Raw genomic sequence first — 19,238 nt, 5'->3', positions numbered from 1 at the left:
CCAGGATGGCCTCAAACTCCTGTCTGCCTATGTCTACAAGTGCCTGGCTCAACTTTGCATCTTAGAAAAAACCCAGTGTGAGCAGTGCTTACTAGATACTCCCAGGCTTGAGACCCATCCACTAGAACACCGGTGACCTACCAGGGGCCATACCTTTAAACTCTCTCCTCGCCCTCTCCTAGAAGCCATCAATTGTATATTGCTTCTCCAGCCCCATAAGGTTGGTCTTTTTAAACATGGCCCAGAACTCTTGAACAGTTTGTTAGTGAGAAAGAAAATCCTAACAAAGAGAGAGCAGTTGCCAGGAGGAGTGTTGGGAGAAGAAAGCTCATTCAAATGGTTGCAGCTTTCTTGCTTGAGCACACAAAGCAGCTACCTGGAGGTCATTCCAACCAGATTAGCTAGAGGTCATCTGATAGCCTTGCTGCACAGAGGGATCTCAGGTATCCAGACCGAAGACCACAATGAGGGTGAGGCACGGAAATTAGGTATAGGCACAGGAGATCCTGCATTCCCACCACCTACCACTAGGACTTTGCACCGGGTCACTGTGCGGGGAGGGTGGGGATTGCACAGCTATTTATTACCAGAGGGGAGTGAATGCTGTTCCTGTTTGTGTTTCTGACTCAAATCTCACAGCACATAATTTTCAGTGAACTTGCTTCAGTGGAGTACTGTTAGGTCCATATTGAGCCACAAGCCAAGGCTGGAGATATGGTTCAGCAGTTAAGAGTACTGGTTGCTCTTCCAGAGGACTGAGTTCAATTCCCAGCAGCCACACATTTGTAATGGGATGTTGTTATTCCCCCTTCTGATGTGTATGAAGACAAAGAGCTCATACACATGAATAAATAAAAAATAGATCCACAAGCCAGATGCAGTACAGTGTGGTAAAGCTTATTATGAGTCCCACCAAGGAAAAGTGGAGGGAACTCATGCTTGCCAAAGCAGAGTTTGAGTGCAAACTTTTCAGGACGGCTCCCCTTATGGCTTCATGGATCTACGAACTTCTCAGGCACCCGGCTCCTCTGTAGGGCCTGTGCAGCTGAGCCCACTCTGCCTTTCTGTTCTGCATTCGTTTCTGTTTTAGTTTTGCCTACTACGTCACCCTCTCTTTCCTCTTTCTTAGCCCTCTCATTTGCCAGGCTTCTACAGCAAAGCAGGTTCCTTGCTGTTTCTGGATCTCTGGGTCCCTCCAAATCCATCCACCTAACACTGATGTTCAGCGCAGTCTCTCAGTCAACCTACCCCCATGGAGCTTTTCTTTGTTTTGATTCTGAACCAAGAAACTGGTAAGTTCTGCTTGCTTCTAAGCTGCTATTTTGGCTCCATCTAAAGCCATTTTGTGTGAGTATTTTTTAAAAATATTTGTTTATTTTATGTATTCGAGTACACTGTCACTGTCTTCAGACATACCAGAAGAGGGCATCAGATCTCATTGCAGATGGTTGTGAGCCACCATGTGGTTGCTGGGAATTGAACTTGGGACCTCAGGAAGAGCAGTCGGTGCTCAATTTGATTTTGTTTTTGTTTTTGTTTTTGGTTTGTTTTTTAGATTTATTTATTATATATAAGCACACTGCCGCTGTCCTCAGACACACCAGAAGAGGGCATCAGATCTTATTACAGACAGTTGTGAAGCCACCATGGGATTTGAACTCAGGACCTCTGGAAGAGCAGTCAATGCTCTTAACCACTGAGCCATCTCTCCAGCCCTTGTGTGAGTGAGTATTTACTTGCTATTTTTGTAACTCTTCTTTGTCTTCCTCTTGGGTTTCTTGTTCTTACTGCTCAAGTGCTTGAGAAAGACTTGAGTAAGACTTTCATTAAGATGTAATGAATAGTAAATGCCTAAGCCTTTGTGTTTGTCAGGTGTCCATCTCAAAGCCAAGCATAAAGCCTAGGTTAACAGAAGTTTCTCTTTGGGACTGAGTCTGGATGGTGAGTCCATTTCGAACCGTGGTTTGGACATGAGAATTAACTTTTGTGAGTCACAGGAAGGCAAGTCAAGATATCCTGGTTCTCATTCCTGGCAGACAATAGATTGGTGCATCAGAAGTCCATATAAACGACAGCTCTAGACCCCCCAGCCAATACCCTCCACAGGCTGTCCCTTCATTTCTGGTTGGCTTTCCTGGCCTCCCAGGCCTGCTTTGACTCGTAACTGCCGAAGGCTGGGAAGCCTTCAGTTTCATTTATCATCCTCCTTGTCTGCTGTTTCTGGTCCCAAAGTGTTATTTTGTTTCTCTTGTGGGATCAGCTAGTGTTCCTAAGTGATGATATGCATTCTCACCATGGGTCAGACAGGGTGAAGGATGGGATAAGCTTGACTTGTCTATGGAGCAAGTTCAAGCTGACACCCTGGCCTGATATTAGTTCCCATTGATTAATGATGGAAAAGGTGCTCACTTAGGCAGCACATATACTAAAAAAAATGGAACAATACAGAGAAGATTAGGCCCCTGTGCAAGGATGACACGCAAATTCGTGAAGTGTTCCTTCTAAAAAAATTAATGATGGAAAAGAAGAAAAGAACACCTGATTTTCCTCTTTTTAAAAACATGCTGCTTAAAAATATTAAAAAACAAATTAGTGCTTGTGCTGGGCTGTAGTGGCACAGGCCTTCAATCCCAGCATTGGGAGGCAGGTGGACCTCTGAGTTCGAAGCCTGCCTGGGGAGTGGGGGAGAGAGAGAAAAAGAGAGAGAGAGGGAGTTCCAGGATAGCCAGGGCTACACACAGAAACTCTGGCTCGATAACCACCCACCCCCCCCAAAAAAAAACCCCAAGCAACCAACCAACCAACCAATCCAAAACAAAATTACTGCTTGCATTTGAAAAGAGAATTATAAGTGCCAATACAAATATGAAAACATATTGCCTTTATGTGCATTCAAAGAATCCAAAGTAAATGCCAAAAAGAAGCCATTTTAATGTATCAAATGGAAAGATTTAGAAACCTTACGTAAATCTTACAGACAACGGGAAGAGGTAAAGGCTCGGGCTCTCTGCCCACAGAGACTGGGAAACCAGATTTAACTTTGGTCATGAATAGAGCAGAGAAAAGAGTTAGGAAATTTATGGTTTAGTTCACTATTCTATTGATCGTGGAAAGAGAGATCTGCACCGAGCCTGAGGGAATAAAGGCTGTAGCATTCTTTTCTTGTTTTGGGTTTTCCAGACAGGGTTTCTCTGTGTAGCCCTGACTGTCCTGGAACTCACTCCGTGGACCAAGATGGCTTCGAACTCCCCTGCCTCTGCCTCCCCAGTGATGGGAATACAGGTGTGTGTTACCACCACTCGCCTGGCGGCAGCATTCTTTAAAAGGTATTGTGACCCAGAATTGTCACCCTTTTCTCATAAATGACTCTCATCCCTAGCTCAGACAAGGAAAGAAAGTTATCCCAACGTTGGGAGGAAACGAACGCTCCAGGCATATTCTTCCTGATTGTCCATCCTGTCCTCTCAGCCACAACTAAAAGCATAGATTTAGAAACTGGCCATGAAAATGCCACATATTTATCCTTGATGACAGCTGTCGTTTTATCATCCATAAAACTGTATAACAACAAAGAATTTTACCCCCTCAAAAAAAAAAAACAAAAAACAAAAACAAAACCCAAAACCTAAAATCTGTGAACAGCAACAGAGGGAAATGACAAAACACCAAGAAACACCTAATTAATGTCTTCATACAAGGGGCCGGAGCAGCTCTGAATGCAGACACTAACTCAATAGTACGGAATGACAAGTGGGAGGGATGAGGTGCAGGATTAAGCACGACTCAGTTTCACATTCTGTCCCCACCCCACCTCATTCATCCAAGCCTCAGTGTCTTGGACGATACACTCTGGTGGGTGCACAGTAGAGTAAGATAGAACTTTGCTTGCTTTTCCTCCTCCTCCTCACACTCGATCTGTTTACCCCAGCACTGCCTGATTGCTGCCAACTCATTCTCCCCCTGACTCAGTCACTTAGATTAGAAGTTTCTGGAGGTGGCATGGAGAGATGATGTCCCATCTCTACATGGCCCCAGCTGCTCCCCATAGGGAGCTCCACTTAGAGCAGGCCTGTTCCCCAAGGCTCAGGCTTTCTTCTGAGTCCTGGATGCCCGACAGAGCACAGGGAGGTCCTTTCAGCCTTGCTATTCCAGCATTTTGGAACCCACCTTTCTATTCTTACATGGGAAAAAGGGGTCAGGAAATGGGCTTCTGCTTCATGATCGATTTTAGTCCCCTACCCCACTTTTGAACACAGAACAACAGTTGGGTGTGTGGGGAACTGTGCTGAGATTTAAAATGCTAAGCATGTGGCACAGTGCCATCCTCCAGCAAGATCCCCCTGGGTGTCAGCTCCCATCATGTGGTTCCTTTTCCTCCTAGTAACAAGGCTGCCCCATGACCTGATGGCAAATGTCAAAGCACATAAAGGTCACTTAAGAGATTAATGCGAGTTGTGTGTGGTATGCACTGCTGTACCAGGGTTCACATACAACTAAGGAGGAGAGCTTGGCTCAGGCTTTCATGGGAAACCCCTATGAACATTGCAGCCTCAGCCTGCCTGCCTCCTCTGCTGTCCTAGGTGGCCTTCTCTCATTATCACGCCTGTGATCCTGGCTCTGGCTTGGGTATTCCGCTTCCTGGTTTACTAGGTCATGTGATCTGAGAGTGCTAGAACCATCAGCACCCTAAGGAGGTGAGTGGAATGAAGAGAGCAGAGTCCAGGGACTTGGGTCTGTGCATCTGGCGGATGCTGCATGGACTCACATGCAGTGGTGTTAGGAGTCCTCTCTGCCCTTATTATGGTTCCTTAGAGGCATGCAGTGAGCGTAACCAGAGCCCCTCAACTCAGGTTGTCCTCAGCCAAAGCATGATTTATGCTGTATAGCATAGTGTATGGTGGACTGTCCTCCCAAATGTTCAAATGTCTTCTTCCCCAGGCTTCTGTCCTCTTCCAGACACGGGAGCCTTGACTTCCTCCTTCCAGTCTGTAACTTCCTTCCTTCTCTGCCTTCCCCTTGAACCCTGCTCCCTCTCTCTATCCTACTCCACCTTCTTTTTATTTGGGGGTGGTGTTTTGAGACAGGGTTTCTCTGTGTTGCTCCAGCTTTCCTGGAACTCACTCTGTAGTCTAGGTTGGCCTTGAACTCAGAGATCCACCTGCCTCTGCCTCTCGAGTACTGGGACTAAAAGCATGAACCACCACCTCCTGGCTTCCCCAACTTAATCTCATCTAGTTTTTTCCTTGCTGGTCAACCACCCTCTCACCTGAACTCTAGCAGTTCCAGATTTCTCTGGGGCAGCCCAAGGCAGGGTTACTCTGAGTTGGATCCTAAGGCTAAGAGAAAATAGGCATAGAGCACCAATGCTGTATACATGGCTTATCTTTTCAGAAGTCTCCGACTTGCAAAGTGACCTCCGCAGAAGACCAGTTACACTTCCTTTTACCCTTGAAGTTCAACTTCAGGAAATTATTTTTTTCCATCAGTCTCCAGAAGCAAAGAGAAGATCTATGCTCCTTGACCAACTAGAACATTCTGGGTCTGGCTCCAATGTCATTCCCATTTGGTCCATGGGGGTGGGGGAAGCAGAGGGTGGTCGTCCTGTCAAGGGTGATCTGGAAGGAGGTTCTGAAGGAGAGGAGGTTCTCTGCTCATCTCTGGATTGCCCTCTTGGCTTGGAGCTTGCTGTCCCATGTCCCACCCACTTCCCCACCCAGGATAAGATATGGCACCCACCAGAAACAGGAGGCAGACAGGCAGTGTTTGGTGTACAGATGTTCTTTTACCTTTGGGAGATAACGTGACAATTTCTAAAACCCTATCTCTGACCGGACGGCGCTGGCCATGCAGAGTCCAACACACATGGAAATGTAAGGTCATCCAGGCTAAGTCTCTGAATTTGAAGCTCCATTGCCTGCCATACAGCCTGCAAATACAGTGCACCATGACATCATACAGCCTGCAAATACAGGGCACCATGACATCATACAGCGAGGGCACCATGACATCATACAGCGAGGGCACCATGACATCATACAGCAAGGGCACCATGACATCATACAGCGAGGGCACCACGGAAGAACAAAAGTAGCCAAGGGGACGCCAAAGCAGAAGCTCACAGACTAATCAGGGCCAGAACGGGACATGAGCTCAAAGCTGAGTCCTAACTCTGCCTCTCTCCAGGATGACATCACTGGGCCCAAAGTCTAGCCTAATACCAGTGCTCTGATCTCACACCATAGCCGATGTCTGAGCATGGGCAGGGACGAGCTTCCCTGTAGTAGTGTGAGGTCTAAGAGGAAGGGGCCTCAGGCTTCACACTCATTTCTCCCAGTAGTCCATGATCCTTCCTGTAACTTGGAAAACAGGGGATTTCCAGGAGCTCCTTTCCCTACCCAATGACTCCACCCCATCACACACATTTACATACAGGCGCACACACATGCATTCAAACATACGTACATGGACTACTAGTGAAACTTGGGAGAAGGAAGCCATTAGTCCTGCCCTATGGTGAGCAGCAGAGGCCATGTGGCAGCCACCATTCAGTTTGTGCCCTTTGGGTGAGACAAACTGAGATCTTTATCTGACTCTGAGTGGGCAGTTGGGCCCCTCTGTCCCTGGGGCTGGCCGGCTGGCATGCTGGAAAGGAATGAATAGACCTTGAGATACTAGTGCCAGAGAAGTTGGAGGAGTATGGGTTAAGGAGCAAAAGTATCCCTTGGGCCATTCTTGGGCATTGAGAGATCACAACTTCTACCCTAGATAGGGCCTCCTGGACAGGCTGTCCTCTGCCTCTCTGGATGAGATTTCCCATGTGATGCCAGGGATGGGCCTGCGAGCTGGGAACAGAGAAACAGGGCCATACCATGGCTCTCAGCCACATCTCCTCAACCTTCCAGTGACATCATGACCCTATAAACCACAATGCCATCCTCACGGCTGTCCATACCACACAATAGCCCAGGAGCTCTTAGTCAAGCACCAGAGAAGTGGGGGGCTTGGTTCTGGAGGGGGGCTGGACATTTTAGGAAATCCTTGAACCTTACCCTCTATTTATGAAATCAACTGTTCACCTGTCTTTCAGACCACTCCAAGGGAATGCAGACGTCCAGCTCCCCTATCTCATGGCCTCTCTTTCTCCCTAGGCCCCTTGGTAGCTCTCCACTCCCTCCCAACCCCAATGTCCTGCCAGGTTGTGGAGAAACTGTAGCAGGGATGGAGGAATGCCGGTCCAAGACAGGCTGGGCTCTCTCCTCTTCTCGTGTAACAGGTGGGAGAGCACATCTCCCTCACACTTACTGGGAGATATCAGTGTCCAAGGCTTTTCTGTGGAGGGACCAGGAGACCTGAGCCACCTCACCCCTCTGGGCTCACCAGAAAGGCCCCTCTCCTTCTAGGCAGGCTCTTCACTCAGCTGCTACCTGGGCTACTACAGCAACAGTGGCACCTCTAGGATCCGATTTGAAATGTTCAGAGACGGGGTGAGCCATCACCCAGAAGACCAATGTCTGAAAAAGAAAGAGAGACTTCAGAGTTGGCCTCCTGTGTGCTCCCCTTCTCTGTCCTATTCTGAGAGCAGCTGCCTGCTTCTGGGGTCCTTCACGTCTCCAGATCCTGTGGCACACAGTAGCCATGCAGGTCATGGTTGGTAGATGGGCTTGTGGGTCTCTCGGGTGTCCCTGCAGTACTTCAGGGAGCCTGGGTAGACAGGGAAGATGGGAGAAGCAGCTTGTGGGGGAAGAGATGGCTAGAACCAACTATTTCCTGTTCTTCCCTGTCTGCAGATGCAGAGTCTCAGAAATGCCCTCAGACGGGGTTAGGAATAAGTGGCTGAGTCCAGTCCCCTGCACCATCCCCAACGGTGCTGGAGGCAATTTGGGAAGAACTGTGCACAGCTGCAGAGTATCCTTGGGCGTCCCCGCCAAGAAGGGGACAGGCCTGCGGATTGGTTCAAAAAGAACTGTTTATTTTAACTGCTCACCTGACTTAGATGGATGGATAAATCTTTGCTGTCTAGGGCATTCCTGGGAGCTCACTGGCCCAACCCTGTCCCTGTCAGGTTCAGGTGACATCTCATGAGTCCTCTGCACAAAAAGGGATTGGATGCCTGGAAGGTGGGTGGGAGGGGCTCCCTGTCTGTGTGCTGGTGACGCCCCTCAGCCCCTCAAGGAATCACACTACCTACCTTTTTAGCTGACCCTCCGAGATACCATGCCCTCTCTCACCCTATCAAGGAACCACACTACCAGGAATTGTGAAGAGCCTCGCCTACCTTTTTATTTTCCCAGCTTGGCTAGGTGGCAGATGTGCCGGCTCTATTCTTTATTCCCACAGACCAGATGCCATGACCTCATACCCATCTGCCCCCATCCCAACCTGTGGTCGCCTACCTTCAGGCACAGGGCCTGGTAAATAAAGTCCTGTGGTAGCATCCCTTCTTTGGGCCTCTCCCGCTTTCGGCCAATGGGGAGGCAACAGGTTTGCCAGACTCTGGCGATTCTCTGGATGCAGAGGAAAAGGACTGGGCTGTGAAGGTTTTTGCGGTGTGGGATGCGGTTCCTTAGGCCCTCAGCAGAGACCTAAAATGGAGGGGCCCCGGCCGTGCCGCCTGCGCCCCCCGCCGCAGTCTCGAGGCACCGTGTGGCCCCGCTGTCCTTACTGTGGCGGCCAGGACGGCGCGGAAGGCACGGGTGACCCTCTCCGCTGCGGCGGGGAGCGTTTGCTCACTCGATCCGCACCTGCAGGCGGACGTTGAGCATCACGGAGGCCACCATGTAGAAGTAGGGGAAGTTCACGCGCAGGCGCCAGGCCAGGTCGAAGAAGGTGAGCAGCGTGCGTGTGAGCCCCTTGCAGAAGGCACCGTAGGAGCTGCGCGTCGCAGCCCAACGCGACAGTCGCAGTGCCAGGCCAGACAGGGCCGCCGCCGCAGCAGCAGCAGAGAGGGCCGCAGTCACCGCCATTGGCCTGGCTCAGCTGCTCACCTGCTGCAGAGCCAGCTCACTGTGCCGAGCCACGCCACCCCACGCTGTCCGCAGCCCCGCCCTAGGGCTCCCAGGTCCTTGCAGCCTCCAGTGCTCCACCCCCAGCACCGCTGCCTTTGTAGCTCTCCGCCCTCCCTCCAGACCTGCGACTGCTCAGCGCCGCCCCCTCTCTGCCGGCTTGAGGCTGAAGCCCTCCACTGGTTCGGCAGGTATCATTAACTCATCCCGGGTCCAGCTGCTGCAGAATGGCTGTAGTGGGAGGGCCAGACTTGCTTCACCCCACTGATGCAGTCCCACGGATAGGAACCCTCTCTCCACGAAGTTCCACACCTTCCAAGTGCCTGTCCCACCTGTTCAGCTTGTTCCTAGTGTGTACAAAGACGGAGTGGCCTGGAAGGTATGCTGCTAGGATTCGCTGGGGAAATCAAGGAATGGGGGGGGGGTTCAGGGCTAGCTCTTAGGGACTATTGTTATTTCAATAGGAAATTCTCTCCTATGCGCGATAACACCCTTCACTGTCTCCAGGAAGCCAGGCCAAAGGGCGCATTGAACCTTTCTTCATTCTCATAGTATACTTAACTGTCCCACACAGTGCCATCAGATTAATGGTGCATGCATTTTGTTCCCTTTTCTGTTGTATTTGCTGGTCCCTCTTTCATGTTAACATCTAATCTTTATATCAACAGGTTCAACCAAATCCAGCCCAAAGCCAGATCGGCTCTGGAGATGCAGGGCGGTGTTTAGTCACCTATGCAAAGGCGAGGGCAAAAGAGCCAAAATCCCACATTGCAGTGTGAAGCTCAACCACGGTGTTGAGTAGGTTAAGCACAGTAAGTGCATTTTTGTCTTAGGATGTATTCGACTTACAATTGGTTTGTCTAGATGTAAGGGGTGTAAATCAAAGATCATCTGCATACACTGACACGGAGTAGAGCGATCCGTCTACTCCAAGGGGTAGAGTTACTCTCTAGTTACTCTCGAGGCTCTGTGTATCCATATAATTTTAGAATCAACATGTCTGTGAGAGCAAAAAGGTATTGCTAGAAATTGTGTCAAATAAATAGACCAATTTCAGGGAGAAACTGACACCATTTCTATGCCGATTGTACTGTCATGAACAGAATCTCTGTTCATCAAGCTGGGTTTTGTTTGTTTGTTTGTTTGTTTGTTTCTTTTATTGACATTGAGATCTTTATATATTTGTTAAAAGTACTCTAAACTAATATTTTCTTTGAAAGCATTATAAATGTTTTTGAACTTTTGATCTCAATTTCCACATGTTTGTTCATTATTAGTATATAGAAAAAATATATATTGTATGTATATGTATGTATGTATATATATGTGTATATGTGTATGTATGTGTATATGTGTATGTATATATATTCCTGTGTGGATACATAGGCATGTGAAGGTGTTCGTGCATGCCTGTGTGCAGAGGCAAAAGGACAAACCAAGGAAGACGACCCCCTTTGTTTTTTGGATAGTCATTTAATGGCCAGGAACCCGCCAAGTCGACCTGAAGGCCAGCGAGCCTCGGGATCTGCATGTCTTTGACTTCCCAAGGCCTGGGATTAAAAACATATGCCACTGCCCAGCGTAATGACACAAGCCTTTGATCCTAAGGACTCAGGAGGCATGGGCCAAGCAAACCTCTGCAAGTTTCCAGACAGCCTAGTCTACATAACAAGTCCCAGGCTGCTTCCAACAAAACCTCCAACCATCCACAAACAAGCAAGCAAGCAGTACACACACACACACACACACACACACACACACACACACACACACACACACGTCCTTACATGCCTCACTTTTTACATGTGTTCTGGGGGTGCAAATCAGGTCCTCTCCCTTTGTGCTTTACTTTCTGAACCATCCTCCTACCCTTGAAATATAAATGTCTGTGTGTTCATCCTGTGTCCCATTAAGGAGTTCAACTCTTTCTTGGTTTCTTTTTTCTCAGCACAGGGAAACTTTGTAACTAGAATATCACATCTTGTACAAGTTAGGGCAGTTCCTTTGGTCCTTTCTAATCGTTATATCCATTCCTTGTCTCATTGCAGTGGCTAGAATTCACAGTGCAAGGCAGAATGATGAGAGTTTGCTGCCATAATGGATGTGTAGCAGTAAATGCATTTCCTACCTCACTGATACTGAATATTTTTAAAATTACTATTATCATAAACTTTCATGCATCTAACTCTGATTCACAGTCTCAATCTTGCCTGGAACTCATTATATAGCCTAGTCTAGCCTTACTTTTGTGTTACTATTTTAAATGAACAGTGTCTTATGCCAGACACACACAAAATATTTGAATGTACGTATGTGCATCCTTGCAGGGGCACATATCTGCTCTCCCTGTCTGTCCCCATCCGTCTCTGTCTCTCTGTCTCTCTGTCTCTCTGTCTCTGTCTCTCTCTGTCTCTCTCTCTCTCAGTCTTTCTCGGTGTGTGTGTGTGTGTGTGTGTGTGTGTGTCTGTGCTTGTACTTGCAGAGGCTGGAAGAACTTGTCAAGATCTCATCACTAGAACTACTTTACAGGTATTGGCTAGACACTTGGATAGCTGTTATGTGGTCTTGGGATTTGAACTCCATTTTTCATTATTGACATTTTCATAAGTGCACATCAAGTACATTTAACTGCTAAGCCAGCTAGCTCTCCAGTCCCTAGTGAAAGACTTCTTTTCTTTCAAGTAGTGTTTGCACGTGAACTACAACCTAACCTCAACTGTTTCTACTCACTATAATTCCAGACTTTTCCATCTACAACACTAGATTGGGATATTATTACCTAGGCACGGAAATATAAAACACCCAAAGATACATTAATTAGTGTCATGGTTGTAGTTAAAAAAAAAAAAACCGGGATTGGGGATTTAGCTCAGTGGTAGAGCGCTTGCCTAGGAAGCACAAGGCCCTGGGTTCGGTCCCCAGCTCCGAAAAAAAAAAAAGAACCAAAAAAAAAAAAAAAAACCTTCAGCTGGGCTTGTTGCCGCATGCCTTTAGTCCCAGCACTTGGGAGGCAGAGACAGGCAGATCTACCTGAGTTGTGAATTCAAGGCCAGTCTGATATCTACAGAGCAAGTTCCAGGACAGCCAAGGCTACACAGAAAAACCCTGTCTCAAACACCTCTCCCCAGAAAAAATTCAAACAAGCCGTGTATTTAAAGGAAGTAGGCAGCAAAAGTAGGTAGATACGGTAGTGCATGCTTACAATCCCAGAACTTAGGAGGCTGAGTCAGAACCAAGTCCAGCCCTGCCTACATACTGAGTTCAAGAACAGCCTGGACTACATAGCAACACCTGAGGTTTGGACTGCTAATGAAGACAGTTGCTAAGGTCTTCAAGGTTAGCTTCTTTTGCATATTAGAAAATCAACCCTTGGGGTACATTCAAGGGAAATATAAATGTTTTGGGTGTATTGCTCTTCCTGTTAGATTGGCACCTTTATTTTAAAACTTCCTTCAAATAACTCTATTGAGATAAAGTTTTCTACTGGGTGACCTCAAAATTTGGTCCAACATAACCCAACCTATGAGTAGGGTCTTCCAAGAAGCTACTGAACAGATCAAATAATAATTGTCTGTGAGACTTAAGCTTTCTATAAGTTCCTCCTCTGGAGGAGGCAACTCTGGAGATTGCTGGGCTAATGTTTATACCCTGAGTGTGGGCTGTTACTTCCTCAGACTATGCCAGAAGTAGAGAGTGGGAGACAGAATGAAGACAATATAAACGCTATAACAATTGCCTGTTTTCTGAGATTCTCCCATTCATTTCCTGAGAAATGTAATGTAAGCCTTTGAGTTATTTTTATGGTTCTAAAAATGTTGATTTCAATGATTAGCTCATAATCTGACTGATATTTTGGAGAACAGAAATATTTGTGCTTTTACTTTGCCATTTTTATCTTGTCATGTTTTGATGAAAAATGGACAATTTAAATAATACTGTAACAACTTTAGACATCAATCCCTCTTGGGCATACTGTTCTTGTTTAATTTTTTGTTGAATTAATTGGCTACACTATTTTATCAACATTGATTTCCTTGAAACTCAAAGAGCAACAATGAGTAAATACTTTATATAATATTAGAACAATTTAGTGATTATATAACAATGGAAAAATAACGTGGTTACTAGGACATATAAGTAATATTATATAGACGAAGATTATATTTAGGAATATATGTATATATATATATATACACAAATAAGCATTGTAACAACAATTAAAAAAACAGGTCATGACTTTGAAAGAGAGAAAGGAGGGGTTAAGAGGGGAAGAAAGGGAAGAAATATGTAATTATATTATCTCAAAAATAAATAAAAGAAAAACAAAGCGAACATATATTGTTCCTGACATTAATACAGCAGCAGTTCCAGCTTTCTTTTGGGTACTTTTTGCATGTCTTTATGAAATGTATTTTTGAATGGTACATAGCAATTATTATTTGAAGGGATATATGTGATAGTTCAATATATTTCCTCACACTTTTTTTTTTTTGGTTCTTTTTTTTTCGGAGCTGGGGACCGAACCCAGGGCCTTGCGCTTCCTAGGTAAGCGCTCTACCACTGAGCTAAATCCCCAGCCCCTCCTCACACTTTTTTAGTTTACTTTTTTGAGCATTGTGAACATGACTACTCAATTCACATTGTTTTCATTCCTTTCCCTTTCACGTTCCTCTCTTAAGTTCCCAGCCACTTCTGTAATTAACATTGTCACATGCATGCACACAGACACACATGTGCGCATATTTAAAACCTATTGCTTTCTACACTTCTACTTTCTGAGTTATTTTGTATTTAAATTTCAGGTGTGGCTCTTGTTGACATTATTCCGTTGGATTATACTTTTAAAAAAATCTACTAAGGGGAGCTAGAGATAAGGTTAAGAGCACTGGCTACTCTTCCAGAGGACACAGGTTCAACTCCCAATACATGAAAGCTCACAACTCTCTGTAACTCCAGTCCTAAGAGATCAACGCTCTTTACTGGCCTCTGTGGGCACTGCACACATGTGGTGTACTAACATATATGCAGGCAAAAAAAAATGTACTTGGAACATTTTAAAAGAATGATTTTATCATTTTATGATAAATGATTACATTTTATTTTATTTTATTTTTCCAGGACAGGGTTTCTCTATGTAACCCCTGGCTGTCATGGAACTTCATAGAATAGGCTGGCCTCAGACTCAGGGATTCCCCTGCCTCTGTCCTGAGTGCATCACCACCTGGCTACATTCTTACTAACTATTTAGTCCATTCAAATAGAATGTTATTGCGACCTGGGAAAAGGCTCAGTGGTTTAAAGCTCTTCAAGAGGACCCAGGTTTGATTCCCACTATGCACATGGTGACTCACAAGTGATCTTGAGCCTTCTTCTGACCTCCTCAGGCAACAGACATGCACTTAATACTCAGAATCAATACACTCAGGCAAAAGCCATTCCCATAATTTTTTTAAAAACTTAAATTAATGTGATTACTAATAAGATAGGATTGTACAGTGGCCATTTTGTTATTTCTGTATTTTATATTGTGTCCTATATCCTTAATATTTGTTTTGTTTTTTTTATTTTATTGCATTTCATTTGAAGTAGATGCTTTTCTGGCACATAATTTCACTTTGAGTGTGTGTGTGTGTGTGTGTGTGTGTGTTGTATACAAAGGTATATGGGTAAGTGTACTTGCCTGCACGAGATATCTTCCTCACGTGCCTTCCCTCTAATTTTTGAGAAAAGGTCTCATAGTGAACCTAGAGCTCACTGTTTCTTGGCTAGATTGGCTGCTGGCTAATGGCCCTTCAGTGACCTATGTGTCTCCAATCATGCTACCTGATCTCCTGGTGCCTGGGTTACAGGTATGCCACCACGTCCAGACTTTTACACAGGGACTGGGGGTCTGAACACAGGTCTTTATGCTTGTACATCAAACACTTTACACACTCAGCCATCTTCCTAGTCTGTACCTTATGCTTTGGAAACTGGGTCAGTCCTGGAGATGGCCCTGTCTTTGCCTTCCTAGTGCTGATGTCATCAGCACGCACATGAGTCAGGCTTTTAACTCTGGGTTCTAGGGATTCAATTCATGTCTGTTCCCTTGCTATTTTCTTTTGTTTTATTACATTAATTGTTTTTAGATGGGGCCTCACTACGTAGCATGAGTGCATGCATGTGCGTCCCCCTCACAACCTATTGAGTCCATTTGGTGTTGCTTGTTATATTCATGTTTGGGGCTAACTACTTGGGATTGGATCACCTTTAAGAGCTTATTCCTGAAGAAAAGTGATTGCTTCTCTCTGGCAGCAGTTGACTGACTGCCTGTAGCTCTTTATCTAGGAGTGAGACCTCGTGAAATTCCTGCCATCTATGCTAAATTGGTATTGTTGGTCTTTGTTTAGGCAACCATACTGTTGAGATTTCATTGGTTCACCTTCACTGTTATATCTGGAAGACACTAACAACAGATGCCTAGTCTTCTGGATCTTAAAATAGTCCCTCCCTCTCTTCGGAGATGTTCCTCGAGCCTTAGTGGTTGCATTGGAGATTTAATAACTGAGCTTCGTATCCCCATGATTGGCACTTGTTCTCTGCATTTTGATCAGACATAGATTTAAAAAAAACCCTGTAGTTTTAGTCTGGTTTCTCAGTGCTTATCCTGGTGAGTATAATTAATGTCTTAATCTAGAACAATTGAGTTTAATTTATATCCTAATTTCAGCAGTATAATAAAACTTTTATTACTTTATGGCTACCAGAGAGCCTCTAGTGGCCTTCTTCATAATGCTGGTATTACAAAGACTTGTAACTTGGGATCCAAGAGTGTTTCTATAAGCTAATGTGTAAAGGTATAGTGTCTCTTATGACCTCCTCTCAGAGTACAACATTCTATCACATGCTTTCCTTTTGTAGCCATCTCAAACACGCCCACATTCAAAGACAAGGGATAGACACCTTTTATGTTGATGGAAACATAGCAAATACTTTGCAGAAATACATTATAACTGTTACAACAGGTTAAAAACTCAGGCAGTTGGGTGGTGGTGATGCATACCTTTTATCCCAGCACTTGGGAGGCAGTGGCAGGCGGCAACTCTGTGAGTTGGAAGCCAGCCTTGTCTACACAGTGAGTTCCAGGACAGCCAGAGCTACACAGAGAAACTGTCTAAAAAATACTCCAATGAACCAACAAACAGAAATCCAAAAGAGAGATCAAGACTTGGAGCCTTCGTCAAGGCCATCTGTTTGATAAACAGAGACTTTCTTTTTTTTTTAAGTCATGACATCATTTAATCCTTTGCCCCGCCTGATAATTCTTTTTTTTTATTAACTTGAGTATTTCTTATATACATTTCAAGTGTTATTCCCTTTCCCGGTATCCGGGCAAACATCCCCCTCCCCCTCCCCTTCCTTATGGGTGTTCCCCTCCCAACCCTCCCCCCATTGCCGCCCTCCCCCACCAGTCTAGTTCACTGGGGGTTCAGTCTTTCTTAATACTAATCCCAACATTTGTTTGTTTGATGTGCTGGGGTAGGGTATCCCCGGGGAGGGGGGCTCCTCTCTTACACAGGACAAGGGACTGTGTGAGGGAACCAGAAGAGGGGGGTCAGTAATTGGGATGTAAAATGGATAAATAAATTAATGGAAAAATCCAAAAAAAAAAGAAGAGAAAAAAGTGAGGAAATTGGGATAAGGAGTACAGACATCCTTTTCTTTCCCCGGTGTGTGTGTGTATGTTCCTTTTCTTCCCCTGGTATGTGTGTATGTGTGTGTTTGGGTACATGTATGTGTCTCCCTTTGTGTGTGCCTATGTATGTTTATGTCTGCATATGTGTGTCACTGTGTGTCTGTCTCTTTGTATGTGTTTGAGTGCATATCTGTGTATTTGTCTGTGTGTATGTCTTTGTATGTGTCTCTCTGTATGTGTGCATGTACATCTGTGTGTGTCTCTGTGTATGTGTGTGTCTATGTGCACGTCTGAGTGTGTATGTGTGTGTGCATGTATGCATGTGTCTGTGTGAGACTGTGTATATGTGTCCATCTGCATGTGTACCTGTGTGTGTCTGTGTGTGTATGCCTGTATGCATGTGTCTGTGTCTATGTATGTGTGCCTGAGTGTCTGTGTGTCTATAAATGTGCCTGCGTGCATGTGTGTCTGTGTGTGTCTTATGTGTGTGTCTGTGTGTCTAGGTATGTGTGTCTATATGTCTGTGTGTGTCTCTGTGTCAGTGTGTCTATGTGTCTGTCTGTGTGCCTGTGTACATGTGCGTCTCTGTGTGTGTTTGTGTGTCTGTGTGTGTCTACGTCTGTATCTGTGACTATGTGTGTCTATGTGTGTATGCCTCTGTGTGTGTCTGTGTGTGTATGTCTGTATGTTTCTGTGGGGGGGGGCTGTGTGTGCCTCTGTGTGTGTGTGTGTGTGTGTGTGTGTGTGTGTGTGTGTGTGTGTGTGTGTGTGTGTGATCATGTAAATAGCATTTTAGGATGAGAGACTCCAACTTTTCCAGGATGAGTTGTCTGGAGGGAATGAAAATGTTTCCTTTCACTCCAGATCAAGATGAAGGGCCTTGATTGCTTCTCCTTTTACAATCACATAAGAAGGGAATCTAAGGGTGACTATATATCTGAAAACATGTAGAATATGAATTTTAAAATATGAATACTCATATTTTAAAATATGAGTAAATAGGTTTCTCTTAGGGCCAAGGTATGTTGTGATTGTCAGAAAGAGCTTCAAAAGAGCTGGAAGAGGTAACCTATACTATATCGCTGAGTGGAGAAGAGAATCTACCCCCTCACAGATTCTGTAGTGTTAAGTACCTCAACTGTGGACTGAGAAAACAGATTATCATGACTGAAAGACTCAGAGTTGAATTCCCTTCCCATTACACAGACACTACAAATGACTACAGATGACGATGTGCAGACCGAATGCAGGCACTGACAGAGGGAAAAGAAGGCAGCCTGTGCAGTTGCCTGGAAGAGCCCAACACTGGCACCCTTCAAGCCATGGGGACTGCGGTGCAAAGGGGAAGAAGTGGCACTTCTTCTGCCACCTTCAGTGAGCCGCCAGGGGACTGACTTCCCTATTTGTCAGCCTTAGATGAACAAACTTGGCATGCAAGGAAGCAAGCCCCGCTGATTCAGGAAGAAAGCACTGTGGGAAACCTTAAAGGGACTCCTGTGGCTTCTGTCTGCTCTCAGGAGAGGCAAGGATCAGATCTTGGGGGTAAATATTCTGAGCCTGCCTTGAGGAAGCAATACTACATGTAGTTGGTTTGACCTTCTCTGTTTACTCAGACAGTATTCAAATTGTAATATATAATTTCATAGGACATTTTTTTTCTTAACCGAGGGAAGGTGACATTCATGGAGATGGAATTGGGAGGAACCCAATCTCTGTTCCTGTTCCTTCACAAGAAAGATGGTAAAGACGGCAAGCCAGTGGAAGGAGAGGCCAGGACTCTAACTAGAATGGCCATAAATGAAATCCCTATGTTCTATAGCTTTTAGGATGCTTACCAGATTTTATAAACACAAGTGTTTGAAAAATGATGTTTAAGCTGGGCATAGTGGCACACACCTTTACTCCCAGCTTTTGGGAGGCAGAGGCAGGTATTCAAGGCATTCAAGGCCAGCCTGGTCTACAGAGCAAGTTCTAGGACAGCCAGGGCTACACAGAGAAACCCTGTCTTGAAAAAAAAAAACAAAGAGGTTTTAAAGTAGCAATAGAATGAAACCTATTTTTCAATTACAGTATAGCAAAACCAAAAATTAAAAATGACAATGGCAAAAATAAAACTGAAAATGGCTAAGAAGGGGAAACCTAATGCAAACTACCATAACAATTTCATAATCAAGAAAATTATGTATAAAAATTATAGACTTTGATCAAAGCTATGTTTAAGAGAAAACCCATAAACTCAAGTGTTCTTATTATTACATTAAAAATAAATAAAGTACAACATGTCAGATATGTATTAATGCTGACACTGTGTAGGACATGCACACAATATATCTCATTTAATATTTCTAATAGTTATGAGGTGAGTCCTGCTTATTACCCTTTATGATAGGAGTTAAGTCCTCTATATGTCCCAATTAAGCATATGTATGCAACATACTAATAATGTAACTTGAATCCAAGAGTTATTTCACATGCGTCTTCATTTAATGCCATGAGTGGTCATTAATGGTCATTCTATACAGGGCACATTAAGTAACAAAGGAGTGAATATAAGATGTTTT

General features: G+C 45.0%; 1 protein-coding gene, 1 long non-coding RNA gene and 1 other non-coding gene across 4 annotated transcripts; 2 read left to right on the top strand and 1 right to left on the bottom strand.

Moving 5' to 3' along the window:
- The first annotated feature begins 1,134 nt into the window (after positions 1-1,134).
- Positions 1,135-19,026, top strand: LOC120099129 (uncharacterized). 2 transcript variants are annotated; one of them, XR_015646781.1, is made up of 4 exons: positions 1,135-1,292; positions 1,556-1,724; positions 9,671-9,814; positions 17,884-19,026. It is a non-coding gene; the product is annotated as an uncharacterized LOC120099129 (long non-coding RNA). The 2 variants fall into 2 exon arrangements; XR_015646780.1 differs by lacking the exons at positions 1,135-1,292; positions 1,556-1,724 and adding an exon at positions 9,160-9,381.
- Positions 2,402-2,507, top strand: LOC120099410 (U6 spliceosomal RNA). Its single transcript, XR_015647263.1, has one exon. It is a non-coding gene; the product is annotated as a U6 spliceosomal RNA (small nuclear RNA).
- Smim10l2a (small integral membrane protein 10 like 2A) lies at positions 5,763-9,085 on the bottom strand. The gene is made up of 2 exons (NM_001419687.1): positions 8,394-9,085; positions 5,763-7,511 (listed from the first exon to the last, which is right to left on the bottom strand). The coding sequence occupies exon 1, from the start codon at positions 8,961-8,963 to the stop codon at positions 8,727-8,729; it is 237 nt and encodes a 78-aa protein (NP_001406616.1). The 5' UTR covers positions 8,964-9,085; the 3' UTR covers positions 5,763-7,511; positions 8,394-8,726.
- Positions 19,027-19,238: the final 212 nt, after the last annotated feature.

Source organism: Rattus norvegicus, chromosome X (assembly GCF_021556685.1).
Source record: "Rattus norvegicus strain SHRSP/BbbUtx chromosome X, alternate assembly SHRSP_T2T, whole genome shotgun sequence".
NCBI classification, from domain to species: Eukaryota; Metazoa; Chordata; class Mammalia; order Rodentia; family Muridae; genus Rattus; species Rattus norvegicus.
This window is presented reverse-complemented; position numbering and strand designations above follow the sequence as displayed.

What these genes read in the sequence shown, in the direction of transcription:
- Smim10l2a (NM_001419687.1), bottom strand. Translation starts at nt 8,963, where the DNA reads ATGGCGGTGACTGCGGCCCTCTCTGCTGCTGCTGCGGCGGCGGCCCTG.